At 43.3% G+C, this 18,441-nt stretch overlaps 1 protein-coding gene across 1 annotated transcript in view; it reads right to left on the minus strand.

Moving 5' to 3' along the window:
• The window catches only part of DIPK1B (divergent protein kinase domain 1B), a 197,976-nt gene that overhangs the window by 124,662 nt on the left and 54,873 nt on the right, over positions 1–18,441 (minus strand). Inside the window, exon 3 of the mRNA XM_073599602.1 lies at positions 12,489–12,623. Coding sequence (XP_073455703.1) covers positions 12,489–12,623 — 135 coding nt within the window. The remainder of the gene's footprint in view (positions 1–12,488; positions 12,624–18,441) is intronic.

Consider the following 18,441-nt stretch of genomic DNA (forward strand, 5'->3'; position numbering starts at 1 on the left):
CATGTCAGTCCCGATTTCGGCAGCGATTTCAGAGACATCTGTGCAGGTTTCTGCACAGATGTCAATGTAAATCGCAGCCCGAAATCGCAAAAAATAGTACAGAAACTACTTTTTGAAATCGGTGCAGCGCCACAGATGCGGCATCGCACCGATTAGGACGGTGCCATCGATGGCAATTGCTGCAGATTTGACATGTCAAATCACATGTCAAAACGCTCCAGTGTGAACCAAGGCTTACTCCTTTTTTTTTTCCATCAAGAGCAAGGGCCTCCAAACTACGGCTGCAGGCCATATCAGCCCAGGGGGCTTTGATGGGGACTATTGTATAAGGGGGAAGGCTGTGATGTCAGGGGAACTTCCAAAGAAACTCTGATGTAAGGGGGTACTCTGATGGGGACCTTGATGTAAGGGGGGCCCTGATGTAAGGGAGTACTCTGATGGGTACCCTGATGTAAGGGGGGACCCTATGGATGGGCCGCCACTGACAGACGTCCAGCCATCTTTGAAACCTTTACACCATTCAAATGTCTTACTGCGGCTGAGCATCTCATCACAGTACTATGCTTGAAGTGTTCTGTAGATATCCACGGGTTTTATGCCATCGTTCACAAGAGAATTCATCACCACACGCTGTTCCATGCACGCACTAACACTGTTGTCTACCATCTTGATTAATGGTCTCTGGATTGGCTCACGTCATGTGCACCGCCTATCAGTAATAGGACACACTTCCCACTTACTGTTGTGTGTAGTACTGCCGTGCTAGCATCCCTTTTTAAACTTGTAAGATTAAAAGTCCTAGTTTGACTTGATCACCCCTCCATATTTATTCTTTTAAACTGAATTTGTTCATTTATAAAAAGATTTTTTTCAGCCCATTAATTTGTAAAATATAGGATATGGTCCTAATACTGAAAAGTTTGGAGACCCCTGATCAAGTCTGTCAAAGTAGTTTCATTACAGGTTCATTACAGGTCCACTTTTTGTTTTTTTTTAATTCTTTATTTATTAAAGCGATAGTAAAGCCCGCTTTGTTATTTTTACCTATAGGTAAGCCTATAATAAGGCTCCCACACACATGAGCAGGAGTGACGCCATTGAGGCTCTGGCCACTCACAGCGCACAGCAAACCTAGAAGACAGGCCAAGGGAAGATGTCAGCCCTCTCAGCGGTGACCGGGCGCCGCTGGAAGGGCTTCATTCTAAGGTAAGTATTTCATACTAGCACATTATGCCATTGTCTTACTGGTGGGTTTTTATTTTTATTCTGCAGCGGTTTACTAACGCTTTCAAAAGCAGTTTCCAGAATATCTATACAATAAGAAACAAATGAAGTACTGCAATAGATGGAAAATACATCCGTAAAATCCTGATAGTCAAGACTGCCAAACAGTATAGTGAATCTGAATCAATAACATGTATAGAACAAATGAAGCAGAGCTCTCAATAATATATCCAAAGGTCTTGATCACAAAAGGGTGAGAATAAGCTATAAAACAACATGAAGGTCTATAGACCTGAATTGGACCCTAATTAACAAGAACAATAAAATTATTGCAGTGGGGCAAATAAAATATTCATTCATGACAGAAAGAGGACTGCTTGAGTTTTGTAGAAAAGAGGAAAAAGGGAGGAAGAAGAGTGGGAAGAGAAATTAAAAAAAAAAAGGGATGGGAATTGGGTTAGGAGATGTCAAAGAGGGCTTTACCCTCCTCAGAGTAGACAAGCATGTTCCACAAAGTTCAGGTTTTAGTGTATTCTACCTTTCTTTGTTGAGCAGAAACCAACCAGGTCTTCCATCTGAGTTAGCTCTTCAACTTTATTGAGCCAAAGCCCAATAGACAGCAGCTGTGAATTTTTCCAGGTAAGAGGAATACCCTGTTTCCCCGAAAATGAGACCTAGCGTGATTGTCGGTGATGGCTGCAATATAAGCCCTACCCCCCACATAAGCTCTAGTTGAAGTCCTTATAGGTCTTATTTTCAGGGTAGGGCTTATTTTCGGGGAAACAGGGTAGGGCTTATTTGGGGGGTAGGGCTTATATTGCAGCCATCACCGACAATCATGCTAGGTCTTATTTTCGGGGAAACAGGGTAATGCATGACTTGATGGTGTTCAGGAGATGGCATAATACTGATTTTTGTGTAGGTTTTGGCCGACATGTTTGAGACATGAAGGAGGAAGAATGCAGGATAACGTAATCAGTATTTTTTGGGGAAATCCTCTGGACCTCTCTCCAGTAATGGCTAAGCTTGGCATAGGACCAAAAGATATGCAATAAAGTCCCCTGCTCCTGCTGACACCTCCAACAGTGATCCGTGACAATCGGGGGAAATATTTATGAAGGAGAGATGAGGTATAATGTATCACCAAGCAAAATTTTTTCAATTTGTTTCTGTAGACCCTTTCAAAGGGTGAGCTTTGAGAGAAGAGCGTAAGTCACCATAGCACCAAATTTGTTCATTCGTAAATTTCCAAATTAACGAAAACCCACGTAACAAATTTTTACGAATATTCAGAAATCCGAAAATAAGAACGAAAATGCCAAAAAAACTACAATCCGAAAATGTGAAAATCTGAAATAATAACTAACTAATAATAACTTAACTATTACAAACTAATAATAACTAACTATTAAATTATAGGTATTGGAATTTCCTTTCAAATTTATCCAAAGTTACGAATTATCCAAAATAACAAATGCGTATCTAAACTAACGGAACATAACAAATTAATAATAATAAATAACAATAATAAAAAACTTTTTATTATTATTATTATTGATTCATTCCGTTCCATTTGTTTAGATGCGGCATTCATTATTTCAGATAATTCATAACTTCGGATAAATTGGTATTCATTACATCCGCTAACAGCCAAATTTGAAAGGAAATTCCAATACCTATAATTTAATCGTTAGTTATTGTTAGTTATTATTTAGAATTTTCGGATTATCATTCTTTCAAATTTTCGGATTTTCTTTCTTATTTTCGGAATTTGAATTTCTGAATTTTTGAATTTACAAATTTCGATCATAACGAATAACCCATAACGAAAAAAGTCCAAAACAAATGAAACGAAAACGAACTAATTTTTCGGCAGTGCACGTCTATTAATGTCTACACGGTGGCACCAGTCGATGAGTCTACCCATGTGGGCAGCTTGATAGTATTTTTGTAGATCCAGAACTACCAGATCTCCAAATTGTTTGGGTATAGTTAACAAATGACGCTGTATCCAGGGACATTTATGTGCCCAAATAAAGTCAGTGAAAAGAGAATGAATACATATAAAATAATGAGAAGGAATGGCAATAGGTAGGGCCTGGAAAAGGTATAAAAATGTTGGCAATATGCTCATTTTGATCATGTTGCATCGCCTAAACCATGAATGAAGTCCATGGTGACATGACTCCAGTAAGGTATGCGCCCTATACCAGAGTCAGGGAAAATTGAGATTAAAAGTGCAGGATAAACAGGCAGGGACATAAGTACCTAAATATTTCAAAGCCAGATCCATCCATTTAAATTTAAAACTGAGTCTTAGATTCTGGAGTAGTGACTGCAGTATCTCCATCCCCATGTCTTCTGATTTAGTGAAACTGATCTTGAGGTTAGATAGTGCCCCATAAAGATCGAATTCGCGAAGGAGATTAGGAAGAGAAATTGAAGGATTAGTCAAGGAAAAAAGCAAGTCATTAGCATAAGCCGACGCTTTATCCTGAGAATCTCCAATATGAAGGTCCTTAATGTTGGGGTTCCTGCAAAGGAATGGCTCGAGTGTTAGTGCAAAGAGAAGGGGCAATAAGGGACACCCCTGTCTGGTTCCATTAGTAATGGAAAAGGGGTCAGAGAGGACCCCATTTGGCTTTACCAGTGCAGTTGGTGAAGAGTAGACACTCGAAATCCATTTGAGCATATGGTCTCCAAGCCCAATGTAAAGCAAGAGCGAGAACATAAACTGCTAGTTCACCCGGTCAAAGGCTTTCTCTGCGATTGCTCCCAGGAACACACACGGAGCATGAGTCTGGTTGGCAACATGGATCAGGTTCAGGACTTTGATGGTATTGTCCCGGGCCTCACGAGTCAGGATGAACCCAACTTGGTCTAGATGGACCAATTGCGGAAGATCTAGCCAAGAGTCGGCCACATTTGTTTCTGGATTCATAAAATAGTCTCCAACCAGACTGTAGCCCCGCCTTTGCCTGTTTACGAAGACTCAAAAGCTTTCTTTCAATAATCAGATAGGGCATGCTTATGACGACATTCCAATTTGTGAATATCGGCGAGAAGAGTCATCAAGTTCGCTTGCCTCTCACGTTTGATCCGTGCACCATGTTTAATCAAGATTCCACATATGACTGCTTTGTGGCCCACCCAAATCACTCTGGGGTTACAGAGCCAAAACCTCTGGATCTTGTAGGAGACTCTCATTAGAGTGAAAAATAACAAACATGTTATACTTACCTCCTCTGTTCAGTGTTTTTGCACAGAGCAGCCCGGATCCTCCTCTTCTCCAGTCCCTCTTCAGTCACAGCTCCCTGTGTTCATTCAGACACAGAGCCCCCATTTGGCCCCACCCCCTCTATCTCCTGATTGGTTAACTGACATTGATTGACAGCAGCAGGCACCAATCAGGAGGAGAGTCCCGGGCGGCTAAGGCACTCATGGACATCGCTGGAGAAAGATGGGGCTCAGGTAAGTATTTGGGGGGCTGAGGGGGGCTGCTGCACACAGAAGGTTTTTAATCCCAGTGCATAGAATGCATTAAGATAAAAAACCTTCTGACTTTACAACCAATTTAAGTTTCCATGTAGGGGATCTGGAAAGAGGAATATCTGAGAGGGCGTATTTAAAATGGGGGCATGGTCCGACCAGGTAAGGTCCACTTTATTTTAACATATTGATCTATAGATCTATAAAGACATCATAGATTTGTTGTAAGCATTTTAATGTCATGCAGCAAACTGTCTGCCGCAGACAACAGCAAAAATGATTTTTTGAATTTTTTTTTTGTTAGTATGACATCAGTGAAGGTCTTCCCAGCGACCTCAGTCAATCGGAGGTGTGCAGAACATCAGAGAAGGGGCCTGCATTATGTAACAGAAGTCAAGAGAGCAGATCCATGTTTTATTGATGGACCCGCGTAATGAACAGGTTATGACATTTGTCTGCTCCACGCCGGGGAGCCGGCTGAAAAAAATATTGCAGTGGAGGGAAAGAACAGAAAGAGACCCCCTCCCCGTTCATCCATCCAGCAGCAGAATAACAACCAGCCAAAAGAGCAGACTAAAAAAATAAAAAAGGAGGAAGTAAGATGAATTTACAACAGTGGAGAATATTTCTATCTGCAGAGGCAGTTTTAGGGCACGTTTACCACAATCCTCGCTTTTAGTGTGCAGTTCAGCATTCGTGGTAACATTCATTTCTTGTTCATTTGCAAAACATTTTTAGGAATTACTTAGGATTTTTTTTTTTTTTTTTACTGAGTTGCATTTACATTTGTTTGCAGTGCATCCACATGCGTTCTGATAAGTTTAGGTGCAAACGTGTGTTTTCTCACAGCAGCGCGTTTTCAATGTGGGTGGTTGCGGGTATGGGAATCACTGCGATACCTGCAGCCACAAGCATAGGTGTGAACCTAGCTTAGATAAAACAAGATTAAACAATCTTTTCTATCTTCTGATCGCATTTCAGATTGATCAGTAAGGCCGGGTTCACATATGTGCGGCTGCAGTTTCCAGCATGGGGACCGGTGTGTCTCTGTTCACCGGTTCAGGTGCAATTCAGGTCCAAATTTGTGCCTGAATTCGCACCTGAACCGGACCCAAAGATGCACAGGACCCTTTTGGAGTGCGGACCACAGCCGCTCCGGACATGTGGGAACCGGCTCCATTGCGTGCCGAGCACACTCCCATATCATGCAAATTGGATGTGGGGAAAACCCACGTCCAATTCACTCATATGTAAATCCGGCCTCATTCTATCGACAATATGATTGTATATAAAATTGTTACCTATATGGCCATTAAACAAATGAGATCACTTTAAGGTGAACTTGTCAGGTCAAGCTGTTAGAACTGGGGTGTAGGTTACCAGGCACACAAAATCCTTTTGACACACAGGACAGGTAGTTGCAGATATCTTGCTATGAAGCAGATAGTAAATCAGTTCAGGCCCTGTCACCCTCATCATTTATGTGTAAGTGCTTCACTCTTCACCACAGCTGACTGACAGTACAACTCGTGCAGCAGCAGAGCTGTGAAAGCTTTCATTGTATTGTGAAACTTAATTTTTTATTTATTTTTTGCTTGTTCAGACCTCCTATACAGTACCCAGTAAGCACGATTTAGTAAGTTTATACAGCTGGATAACAGGTAAGTCTGTTCACCAGCTTTGGGGAGAAGAGATATCAAATGGGGTGATCTGCTGCCTTGAGATTGTGTCGGGTTTATTTACTAAAACTGGAGGGTGCACAATCTGGTGCAGCTCTGCCTAGAAACCAATCAGCTTTTAGGTTTTTTTGTCAACACTTAACTGAACAAGCTGGTATTAGAAGCTGATTAGTAAATCAACCCCAGCTCTGTGTTGATCTTCTGTGCTGGGAAATTCCTTATATCCATTTGCAACTGTTCAAGAACTGTACTTCAGTACAACCAAACCTTTTCACTTTGACTTTGTGCTGAATCTAAAACTTTCTAAATTGTGTTTTTAGTGCCAGGATTTTGTCTGTTAAAGTGACGTCTCAGCCGAGACTGAAAACAAAGCTTTGAAATGCATCTAGCATACACTACCTACCCACTTCTCCGGGCCACCCGCTGCTTAAAATCAATTTATTGCTGGTAATCCAGTAGCACCAGTCACTGAGCTGTGCAAATGCGGAAGACAGCTATTCCTAATTCCAGCAACAATATACTCCCTGTAGTCTATCACACAGAGAAAGCAATCTACAAAGGCTTGCAGAATCCTGCTGTAACAGAGTACAGTACATTCTGGCAAACTTTAGCACAGCTGCAGAGTTTGGTGGATAGCATTATCTGTGCACCTACTGCCTGATTGCCTGGAGCTACACTTTAAATTCTTAGAAACATTTTTTTTTTTTTTTTTCTCAGTGGTTTCTTAAACCTCACAACAGCAGTCACTGCTGAAAAACCACTTTTAACCAAAGACGGAATGACTTACTTTTAGCCACACACAAGACGCAATGAAATTATTTCTCTGCAGATTCCTTTTGATATAAGATTCTGTTTAATTTCACTGAGCCCAAAAGCTCTCGATAAGACTGAGTGTTGTTGATTGCTGGGTAGTAGAAGCCGGACACTCATAACTGTGTCAAGTTGATAAAGAAGAGATAAAATGCGCTACTCCAATAGACTTCTCAAGGACTGGGAGAAAAGGCTTTTAAAACAGCACACTGGCTGGAAGTAAATATAAAGTTAAAGGAAAAACAGCCAGTTTTAAAGAAAAATGTGTTCCAGGGACACAATGGCAAGAGAAGCCTTTATCTGCCCCATTTTTAAGCACCTAAACATTTTTAAAGAGCCACTTGCTAAGTGCATTTACATCTGAACTGTGACTAGTGTTGGGCACACAACCCTTTCCAAGAATGCAGCTCAGCATAGGCGTGCGCAGGGGGTGTGCCAGGTGTGCCTAGGCACACCCTAATCACTGGGGTGTTGATTCCCCCTATTGCCTGGGCTTCCCCCTCTGTGTTGCGTTCCCAGAATGGAGAGTGGGGGAAGAGGCTAGTAAATATATTAGTTACCATGAACAGACTCACTCACTGTGTTCATTCACAACTGAAGCATAGTAAACTGTGTTTATTATGCTTCAGTTTGTGAATGAACAGGAAGTCACTCAGCACAGAGCACTTCCCATTCATTCACTGTCCAGTGCAGTTGAGGCTGCAGAGAAAGACGTGTGTTTGAGCTTTGGGGTGCACCCCCTAATGCAATAGGCTGCGCACACCTATGCAGCTCAGACTGGCTATTCAATGGGGGCAATTTTCTACAAATTTCAGCTGGCTGTGGACTGAACCGATCAACTCAACCTACAACTGCTTTGGCCACTTAGATAAAAATATATGTACTATTGGTGGTACGTTGTAGCCTACAACTTGTAGGTTACTTAAACCTGCCCATGCACAGGCCCATTTTCTTGGTCTTGCAGTGGGGTGGTATTGTGATGGGTATATAGATATTGGCTGAGCTTGGTGAGAGCTGGAAATTGATCCTGCAGGCCTTGGGTGGGAGCGTTCACAGGTGTAGTGGTAAGAAAGAGGTGGGATGCAGGCTCATTAAGGAGAGTGGGGAAGTATGCACATGTGCAGTGGTGAGAGTTGTGAGTGTGACACTGGTGCAGTGGTGAAAGGGGGAGTGCAGATGCGGTGAAAGGGAGGCTGAAGGCACAGTTAGTGATGGGAGAAGGTGGCACAAACATGGTTGCTGATGAAAGAAAGTAGAAGGAAACCTCGGGCGGTGAAGGAACAGAGGCAAGGGCCCAATGGCTGATGAAGGAAGGAGGGAGCAGGCACAGTGGGTGGTGGAGGAAGAGGGGGAAAGTGCAGTTCATTGTGAGAAGAAAGGGGGGGCTACAGGTAAGGTGATAGATGGGGCTGCAGGTGTGCATAGGTAAGGAGGGCTGGGGGCACGTTGGTTGGTGATGGAAGGGGCTTACAGGTGCATTGATTAGTGAAGGAAGGGGGACTGCAAGCATGCTGGCTGGTTAGGAGGGGGGCTGCCGGCATACTGGTTGGTGAAGGAATGGGGCATTGTAAGGCGGATTGTGACTGAAGAGGCACGCAGGCAGACTTGGTGATTGGAGGGGACTGCGGAAGGCAGCCAGTGATGTATGCAGAGGGGTGGGGGGGTGGACAGGTACATTCAGTGGTGAAAGAAGGGTTTAGGCATAGGTGATGGTGAAAGAAGAAGGGGTGCTGGCGTATTATAGGTTAAGGAAGGGGAGAGGGCACAGTGAGTGGTAAAGGAAGGGGGGATGCAGGTGCTGAGGGAAGAAGGACTATTTGTGAGGTGGGTGGTATGAAAAGGGAGGCACAGGCAAAGTGGGTGGTAAGAGACATCCTGCAGAGAAGACTTCTATGTAGCATGCAGAGAAAGGGGCTTCTGAGCTGGGACTGTACCTGGACAACATGCTGTCATTCCATAAAATCAGAGCACTGCAGGGCTGCTAAATAAGAACAGACAATGTATGGGGTCAGATGCACATACATGCAAAGAAATTGCGCCATCCATGAATTACTAAGCGCCGCTGGGAATGAAGCAGTCTGAGATGGGGGAAATTGGCTAAAAGTGGTTGTCTTTAAGATGGGGCTTTTAAGGGAACACTACTCTTTGTGAGGTGTATGCCTGGGGGACTCTTGGAGTAATGTTACTTTGGATTCAAGTCCATGACTCTGAGACTCTAGCCCAGGGTCCCTGTATAGGGCCTAGCTGCGTCATTACCAAGAGTGACTGCTTCACACTGTGAGACTCAAAGCAGATGGTGTGATGTCATCAACTCAAGCCACCCATCTGGGGTCGCCTGCTATAATGTGTTTATTGTAAGTAGGTCCAGTGTGTGTCCTAAGGGTCTTTCACCCATTGTTAATTGGGCTAACTAACTCACCTATTGTCTGCTAGCAAACTGCTGTGGGGATGTTGAACTTATGTAATGTGTAGTGTACTTTGTGAGCTCAGTGCCGGCCAGTCTGACCTGGAAAGAGATCTCTGATTAATCACAACATTTTCCAGGTGGCTAGTTGTTTAACTTAATGTTTATAGTATATGTTGGTTGGTTGTTGTTTAGCTATGGTAATTTTATTCCTGTGTACAGTTTGTATTGTTAGGGTAAATGTGATCAGGAGGGGATGTGCTCCTGTAGAGTACAGACAGTCCCGAGTTACGAACGGATTAGGGACTGTAGGTTTGTTCTTATGTCGAAAATGTTCATAAGTCGGGAGCGCATGCGCAGAACGGCAGAGACGTCGTTTTCCGATGTTCTGTCAAGTAGCCGCGCATGCGTCGTTTTCCGACGCGAACAGTGGCCGCGCATGCGCAGAACTCCTGATCTATGCATTTTGTACATAGTGCACTGCTGATCTATGCACTCTGTACATAGCACACTCCTGATCTATGCACTCTGTACGTAGCACACCCCTGATTTATGCACTCTGTACGTAGCACACTCCTGATCTATGCACTTTGTAAGTAGCACACCCCTGATCTATGCACTCTGTATGTAGCACACTCCTGATCTATGCACTCTGTACATAGTACACCCCTGATCTATGCACTCTGTATGTAGCACACTCCTGATCTATGCATTTTGTACATAGTGCACTGCTGATCTATGCACGCTGTACATAGCACACTCCTGATCTATGCACTCTGTACGTAGCACACTTCTGATACATGCACTCTGTACGTAGCACACCCCTGATCTATGCACTCTGTACGTAGCACACCCCTGATCTATGCACTCTGTACGTAGCACATTCCTGAACCCTGCACTCCTTACATAATGCACTCCTGGTATTTAACAATGCCCCATAAAGACCCTCCCCCTGTAGCGGTGTAGTGGGGGCATAGTTGAGTTCCTGCACCTATTCACTGAGAAAAAAGGCCCTGTGCATGGGTCTTTTATAGCTCTCCCATAGCACCTCCATCTCACAAGATACATTACATTTACTCTGACTGCTGCTGCAATCCCACCCGCCCATTAGTTCTAGTAGTTGGTTGCTAGGACTGCCTAGTATCCTAGCATCCAACCAAGTGCTTGCTCCACTCCCAGCTACAGTAAAGAGAACAGGACTTCCTCCTACAGATCCTCTTCCAGTGCCCCGCCTCCCAGCTTTCACTTTCGGCAGTGGGCTGCACTGAGAACTAAACAGAGTGGACTATGCTGCAAGCAGGGTAAGGGGCTTATTAAGACCTTCATTTAATGTTGAAAAGGCGACTATGGGGACCCTGATGTAAGGAGGGGGAATCTAGGGACCCTGATGTACGGGAGGTGACTTTGGGGATCCTGACTAAGAGAGAGACTCTGATGTAAGGGGCAACTCTGATGGGGATTCCTCATGTAAGGAGGCTTCCTTAAGGTCGGCTCAGTCAGACAAAGTGATCACTTGTGTGTCTATATGCAGAAAGGCATATGGGATGGAAATGTTTAATTTTTTTTTAAAGATTATCTTTTGTTCAGAGATTTAAAGGTATCCCTGAGATTGTCACTTGTGACATAGTAAATATGAGTATTTTGAAGGTTTAAGGTCTGCGGTATATGTGTGCAAAGTATACAGCGACTAGGCACGGATTCTGTTTATTCATCTCCCTTTAAGCCCCTCCCACTCTTAGGCAAAAGCTATCCTCTGCCTCACTTACTACTGACCCCTAAACTCTGTGTCTCTGTAAGCCATGGCCAATATTCATCGCAATGAGAACCACACCCAATATTTGCAGGGAGGGCAATATTTTTCTATGGCACGAGACTTATGATCTTGTACACAGGCCCATTGCTTTCAGAAAACACCCCAAAAGCCATCCTTACTGAGCAGGTGCAAGAGGCATTATTTTGTGTTACTCTTGCAGTATAAGAGAGCTGAACACCCTCCAGGGAAAAAAAATATCTACAGCCCTGACCTGCAGGGCACCATAAAGGCAGATTAGATGAAAAAAATGGAGCATAACTCCAATGATTCTAAGCGTACAATATTTCATTATACTGTATAGTGCATATTAGCCATATCACATTTCACTTTAATATAATTCATGAATGTGGTACCCCTCCACGGATAAAAAAGCTCAACTATGTATAAATCCATGCAAATGAAGATGCTCTGATATCATCAATAGATAAGGTCTCCTATGAAGCTATATGGAGCAATCCCAATAATAAATAAAACATAATAGCTGTATATATTTTACATTTGAATATCCCAAAAGGACACCACAAGTGTACTTTTAACGTAACCAAAGCAAAGTTCACACATGAAGGTGCCATCTTGTATACATTTATAAATCCATTATAATATATTCCTGCACTGCTGTGCAATGAAATGGCTATATGCTGAAATATAAATGCCAAGGTTATCAGTACTTTATCTATCACTGGAAACGCCATAGCAATAAAAGCTCCATGCCCCTTCTGTCAAGCAAAATATTCTAGATAAAAGAATCATGTACAAAGACGCTTGCTTCCAAAGGGGAGTGGGGGGAGAGAGCCAAGTAGCCACAGGAATGTCCTGATGTCCCCCCAGCGCATTTCATCACTGCTCTGGATGACCGCCTCCTCTCTAGTAAGCAGCAGCAATGAAACGTGTCGCAGGGACAGCAGAGCGTTCCTGTGGACCCTTGCCCCCCCCCCCCCACATTAAATGAGGACAGATTCATATGAACCTTCACTGTTCATTTTCACATTTTCAACAAAAGCAAACACATCTTAAAAATGTAAAACAGTTAATTGTAAAGGTAATTCTAATCTATAAATCAGGTACTTACAATGATCATGCGGCACACATGTCCTCTGCAGAGCTCTGAGTATGAGGAATAGTGCATGTAGACTACCCAGCTGCCCACAAAAATGCCCAACCATGCCAGGAAGAGGTATTTCACTTTGATGCCAGGGAGGCGAGACTGTGAAGAGAGAATGACAGGGTCAAAACAGAGCATATATTATAGCCAAGAAACATGTTTCTGCTTTATAAAAGGAAATAATTAAAAATAATAATAATAAAAAGCAATGAGAAGAAGCTTAGCAAGAAAAACATAATACCATGCATCGATAAAACCTTCAGCAACTCAGCAGAAGTAAAAAATATTTACCATAAAATTGCAATAAGCAAAGCAATATTTTCCCAAGCTCAGCTGACTTCCTCTACAATAGAGAAACTCAGCCAATTCTTACTTGTAAGCCTCCTGTAGACTAAAATGGCAGTGTATACATAACAATGGCTGGCAGAACGAAAATATATCAATGTTGAATATCTCATTTCTGTTTTGGAACTTTTACATACTGGTACTAGTGACCCTTTTTTGAATGAAGTCAGCCTTTTCTTATTTTACCTGTTTTGGTCTGTGGAGGAATAGGGTTTTTGCTTCATATACTGCAAAGCCAACCACCACAGTGGCAGGATGGGGCAGCAGGGCTGAGCTGGGAGTGTGAATATCATGCTGGGATGAAAATAGCCATCAATTTGCGCTCTCAGATCGCAGTCTGAAGGTCACCATTCATATAAGATATGTTTCATGCTGAGAATTATCTGAGTGACGCATAACTACAGTGTGCAATAGTAGTCTTGTAGCAGACGGGTAAAATATCATGCCAGTCTGTTCAGCAAAAAAAAGGCAAAAAGCAATGGTAATATGCAAAGTGCAGTAATCCACAGTGGTCACAAATAAAACACATACAGTATGTAGTTAGTGGGGATGAGGTTTCGAGGCAAACCATGTATGTTCAGCGGCATTCCTCCCAAGGAAGGTGTCACTGCTACTTTTTTCAGCTTCTGGAATCAGTCTCCTGCCTGAGAGATTATGACCTGTACTACTCCACAGTGGCAGGTAGCCTCCATTAATTTGCCCAGAAGGCCATTCCTGCACTCCACCAATAGGTTGTGTCTACGACAGGGTACACATGACCACAGAAATGTTATCCAGTAAGCTTGGGCAGGGACACTATATATCCTTTACGACACACTGGGTCAATCTTCTAGCAGCTGGGAAGAATGCAGGACAAGGCACACTGCTGGAGCAGATGGTGCTGCCACATGTCTTGTCCAATGGTGACAGTGAAGTCACCTCTACCCCCTCCTCCTCACTGGCCTTACTCTCCAAAATTAGGAACCAGCAGTCCCCTCCAAGTGCCCCACAGCAAATGAAACATGCCAGGCTAAAAGCTGCCATTCTGTGTTACAGATTGAATGCCTGAGAGACAGGAGCCACATTGGACTAGGTTAACCCCACGCCTGGTTGGGTGTGACAAAAGCACTAACCCTGCTGGCTGCCTTTTGCCTAGGAGAAATCAGACGTGTACTTGCTTGGCATATTGTCCTCAACCTAGCAGTGCAGTAATTCATCTGTAACGTCTGGGACTGTTAGAGGTGCTATATTCAAAAATGGCCACAAGATGGCATGTGTCAGAACTGAGTCATTTCAGAACACAGAAAGTTCTCCCAGGGAGTTCTGGGATTTGGATGCCGTTGGAGGAAATCTCCAAGTACCTTTCGGTAAAGCTGGACTACATTACTCAAGGATTTTGATAAGAGCAGGGGTCATTTTCAAAGAAAAAGGGTGCGCACAGGAAGGGAAGAGAAGGGGAAGTGCTGGAGAGTGCAAGTGAAAGAGGAGGCTGACTGGGTGCTGCCAAGAGGAGAAAAAGAGACTGAGTAGTGTAGTGACGACATTGCTGTGTGAAGGAAGCAGGAGCGCTGTCAATGTGCTGAACTGCTGGAGAGCCTTTTGCCATGTGCGCAAATGAGGAGACAGATACTAGGCCGGAGCCTGCAGAGGACACTCAGAGCCATTGTACTGAAGGCCGCTGCCAGACTACTGATCAACAGAAGTTGGTGAGAATGAACCATATATCTTGTTGAACTGTCTGCCTGTTTAACCGCACTATAGATAATTTGGAGTCCAGGGAAGGATCCCCTCTCTTACAGACTTGTTCCTGCTATGGGATCTATATTGTTGGACACAAAAGACAGGTGGTGAATGTAGAGGGAGAGGAACTCAGTGCACACTCCCACTATAAGTAAGACTTACCATTGTGGATACAATAATTCGAACACTCCAGTAGTGCTAATGAATAGGAGCTGGATTCTCGTCATCAGTGCTTGCCTTATTGCTAAAGAACTGTTGGTCACATGTTACCAGTTTTTGCACTCAGTTTGGGTCACAAAATAACTGCTGTACTTAAAGTAGGAGACATTCTGCAAGTGCCTTACCTGCCCTACATATAAACAGCTACAGCTGGGGATTTCCCACACATGAACAATAATTTTTTTCTTCAGATGAAATTCATACCTTTAATACTACTAGCTGCTACGCTGACCAGGAGATTATTAAAGGGGAACTCCGAGGTTTATGCAACTTTTCAGTTTTTGTCTTCTCACTTGCTAATAGTTTTACAGAATAGAAGGACATAAGGACTCCAAAGTGCACCATCAAAGAGCTCCATTGTTTGGCCAATAATATGTGTTATGTTTTACTTCTAGGTTAATGTCACAACAGTAAACCTTAGTCCTTGGCTCAGGACGTCCTTGAGATTTCGTTTCAATATTATTTCTCTGCTTATGATCTCAGAGAGGACCTTTTCCAAATCCGGAGCTGGGGCTGAACTTTTATACATTTCTGTTCTGTAGGACTAATTAAAGGAAAAGAGGTCCTGTCTTATACTAAGCTCATATTTACAAGAATTACCACTGAAGTCAAATTCTTACAGCATAGAGTACTGCTTAAGTAAATCCTGTTCATGTTATGCTCATTGCAGTGTAATGTGAAATTGTTTCAAAACCTTGTATTCTTTATAAAGATCTAGCTTGGTACACAAAATCACATTGCTTGTTCAGAGTCAGTAGCAGTGTGTGCACGTTTGGTGGTGTCAGTGAAAGAGGGGAAAAACTCAGTTGGGGCCTCAAGAGTGAACGGAAACCCTTTTAACCAATCAGCCCTCAAGGGGGTAGCGCTACACATCGAGTTCCCTGGCTTTCAGGAGGTCCAGCCTCAGGCCAGAAGTACTTGTGACCACTTTATATAGTGTGGCAGAGTGTTGCCCTGTCAGGGTCTAGAAAGAGATTATGAGACCAGAATTCTCAACCAGGCAGGGTGAGGGGCTCCAGGGAGAGGAAACTGGCTTCTCAGTTTCCTCAGTGTTTGGTAAAGTCCGTTTTGGGACCTGGAGCCTGAAGATTTCAAAGTGATGGGATGAAATCTCCAATCCTGGGTCAAGGTATTCAGAACCACCAGCACACTAATTGATTATGTGTGTGCTGGGCTATTAGTAGTGACCTGACCATGGTTCTGGGCTCCACTCTGGCAGACAGGAGATTTGGCCCAGGAGTCAGGAGATCTCCACCTAGGAGAGAGGTGGGAGCCAGTATAGCAAGAGGCTGCTAGCTGTGTGCACAGAGTTGGTGAGCGACCAGTCTGTGGGAGACAGACAAAGGTCTAACGAGTAAGGCCAGAGCAGAAGTGCTGCATGTACAAGCCTGGAGTGATTGTTTGTTTTGAAGCAAGAGTGAAATGCTGAAAACCCCTGTAAGGGAAACCTGTTTTTTTGTGTTTGCTGAACTCTCTTTTAATTTTAAACGGGCAGGGAAAGAAGAAGAAAATGAAGAAAAGTGAGTGGTGGTGTTCCTAAAAGCTCTACATTTGATGCTAGTTCTCACAGTAGTCATATCTGGCCAGTGTTTTGGCAAAGATGCAGCGCTAGCATCAGCAGCCTGCCAACCACCTCATCAGTGACACCCCTGCATGGTGGAACACATCATTAGCCCTGCTGCAAATGTTGCACCAGTAGCAGCATGCAATCAATGAGAACCTGTGAGATAATGGCAAAAGGACAGGTTTTGAGGAACTGGGGTTCTTTTCACTGTGTCATTCGCTCAACATTCAGGAGGGTTCGATCATTTTGGGACCGATTAAAAGGACAGCCAAAATGGTGATCTCTGATGAGGAGGAGATTAGTGATACAATGACTCTTGTGTTATGCCTGGAGCATTCATTTAATGACATGATAGACTGGGCACTGAAGGCTCAGCAGCAGGAAGAAAATGAGGACTTGCTGCTGTCTCAGGGTTAGCAGAATCTTTTGCCTACTGTGTCCATCCCTTGGATCAGGCGACATTGTTGAGGACAGTCCTCAGCAACACCATAGACTCAGGGTCCTCTGCGGCAGGCAATTTGTGGCAAATAGTGTCTATTATGCCAGGATGCAGGGTAAATAGAGAGGTGGACCACTATTGGGTGGCTACGTTATGAGCTCACCAATACAAAGGTAAAATGGAGGAACAGCGGTGGCTTTTCAGAGTCTTTTAAACCAAATGCAGTTAATCTGAGAAGTAAGGATCCCATTGACCATGGGTGTCCAGACCAGACCATTGGCTGGAGCTTGCACTAGAGCTTCTGGCTTGCCTTGCAACTAGGCCTGGCAATGCAGCAGGACGCTTTGCCTGTCCCACTAACTCATTTTCATTAAATGGAAATTCTCTTGGATTACTAATGACTACCAAATCACTGCTACTGATGCAACAGAAAAAAAGTTTGTTACCCCACCTCCGAAATAAAAATTTTTGTGCCTTCATTATCAGATTCTGTCAGCTCTCCTGGCCTATTCTATTGTTCTAACACTGTCAAGGCCCCACACTGTTTTTGCAGCTAGACCCCAGCTGCAAAGTTTCCAATGTTTGTTGCAGGGTACATCCCACATTATACCTCCATGATTTTTGTCTCTTGGATAATACACTCCAATGTTTATTGCATGATAACACCTGCCTCCTCTCTTCTTCATATATTGTGGCCTAACCAAGCTGCTTACATAATGTCCAGCCATTAAAGTGATTGTAAAGTCTCATTTAAAAAAAAAAATAACAGTAGCGGGGAGATGTAACTTGAACAATATGATATGGATGCCCCAATTGTTGTATGTGTTAACTCCCCAGTGTGGATATATAAGAGATGGTTTAAGAAAATAGATACGCTGTTTAGAGAATTGATATGTAAAAAGGGTAAAAGCAGGATTAGTCTTCATACCTTGCAGTTACCAATAAAGGAGGGGGAATGACGGTTCCACACCCATGGAGTTATTTCTTGGCAGCGCAGATGCAGCATTTGGGAGGAGGTAATACCAGCAGGGGATTAATGATGCTAGGAGCACCACATAAAACAGTAGTAGAGGTGTTAGAGGCGGACTCTTTCTTTCTTGGAAATCCTACAATTAAGATGGTACTAAAAGTATGGAAAGCAGTAAAAACGCTAATGGGGTATGATGGGTTTACAGAATACGCCCTTCTTTGGAACAATATAAATTTACAGGAAATGGCTGCTATGGGGGAGATTAAAGAATGGGAAATGCAGGGCATAAATAGATTAGCACATTTATACGAGGGGAGTACTTTTTTAGATCTGCAAAGAGAATACGGGATACCAAAGCAATCATTTTATAGATACCTGCAGATCAGACATGCATTGGGAGCTCAATTTAAGATACAACCCTTAGAATGGAATAAAGCACCCCTTCTCCAAAAAGTAATTAAGTCAGATACTACTAAAGGACTTATCTTGGAAATATATACACAGTTATGTAGCAAAAGTATTGAAAAGCCGGAACATCTTAAAAATAGGAAAAAATGAGAGGACCTAGGGGAAATTACGGAGGTGCAGTGGAAAAGAATATTGGAGCTGGGGCATGTGGTGTCGGTCTCCCCCTCACAGAAAATCTCGCACTTAATGCTGATAC

This window comes from Aquarana catesbeiana, linkage group LG09, assembly GCF_042186555.1.
Source record: "Aquarana catesbeiana isolate 2022-GZ linkage group LG09, ASM4218655v1, whole genome shotgun sequence".
In the NCBI taxonomy this organism is placed as follows: Eukaryota; Metazoa; Chordata; class Amphibia; order Anura; family Ranidae; genus Aquarana; species Aquarana catesbeiana.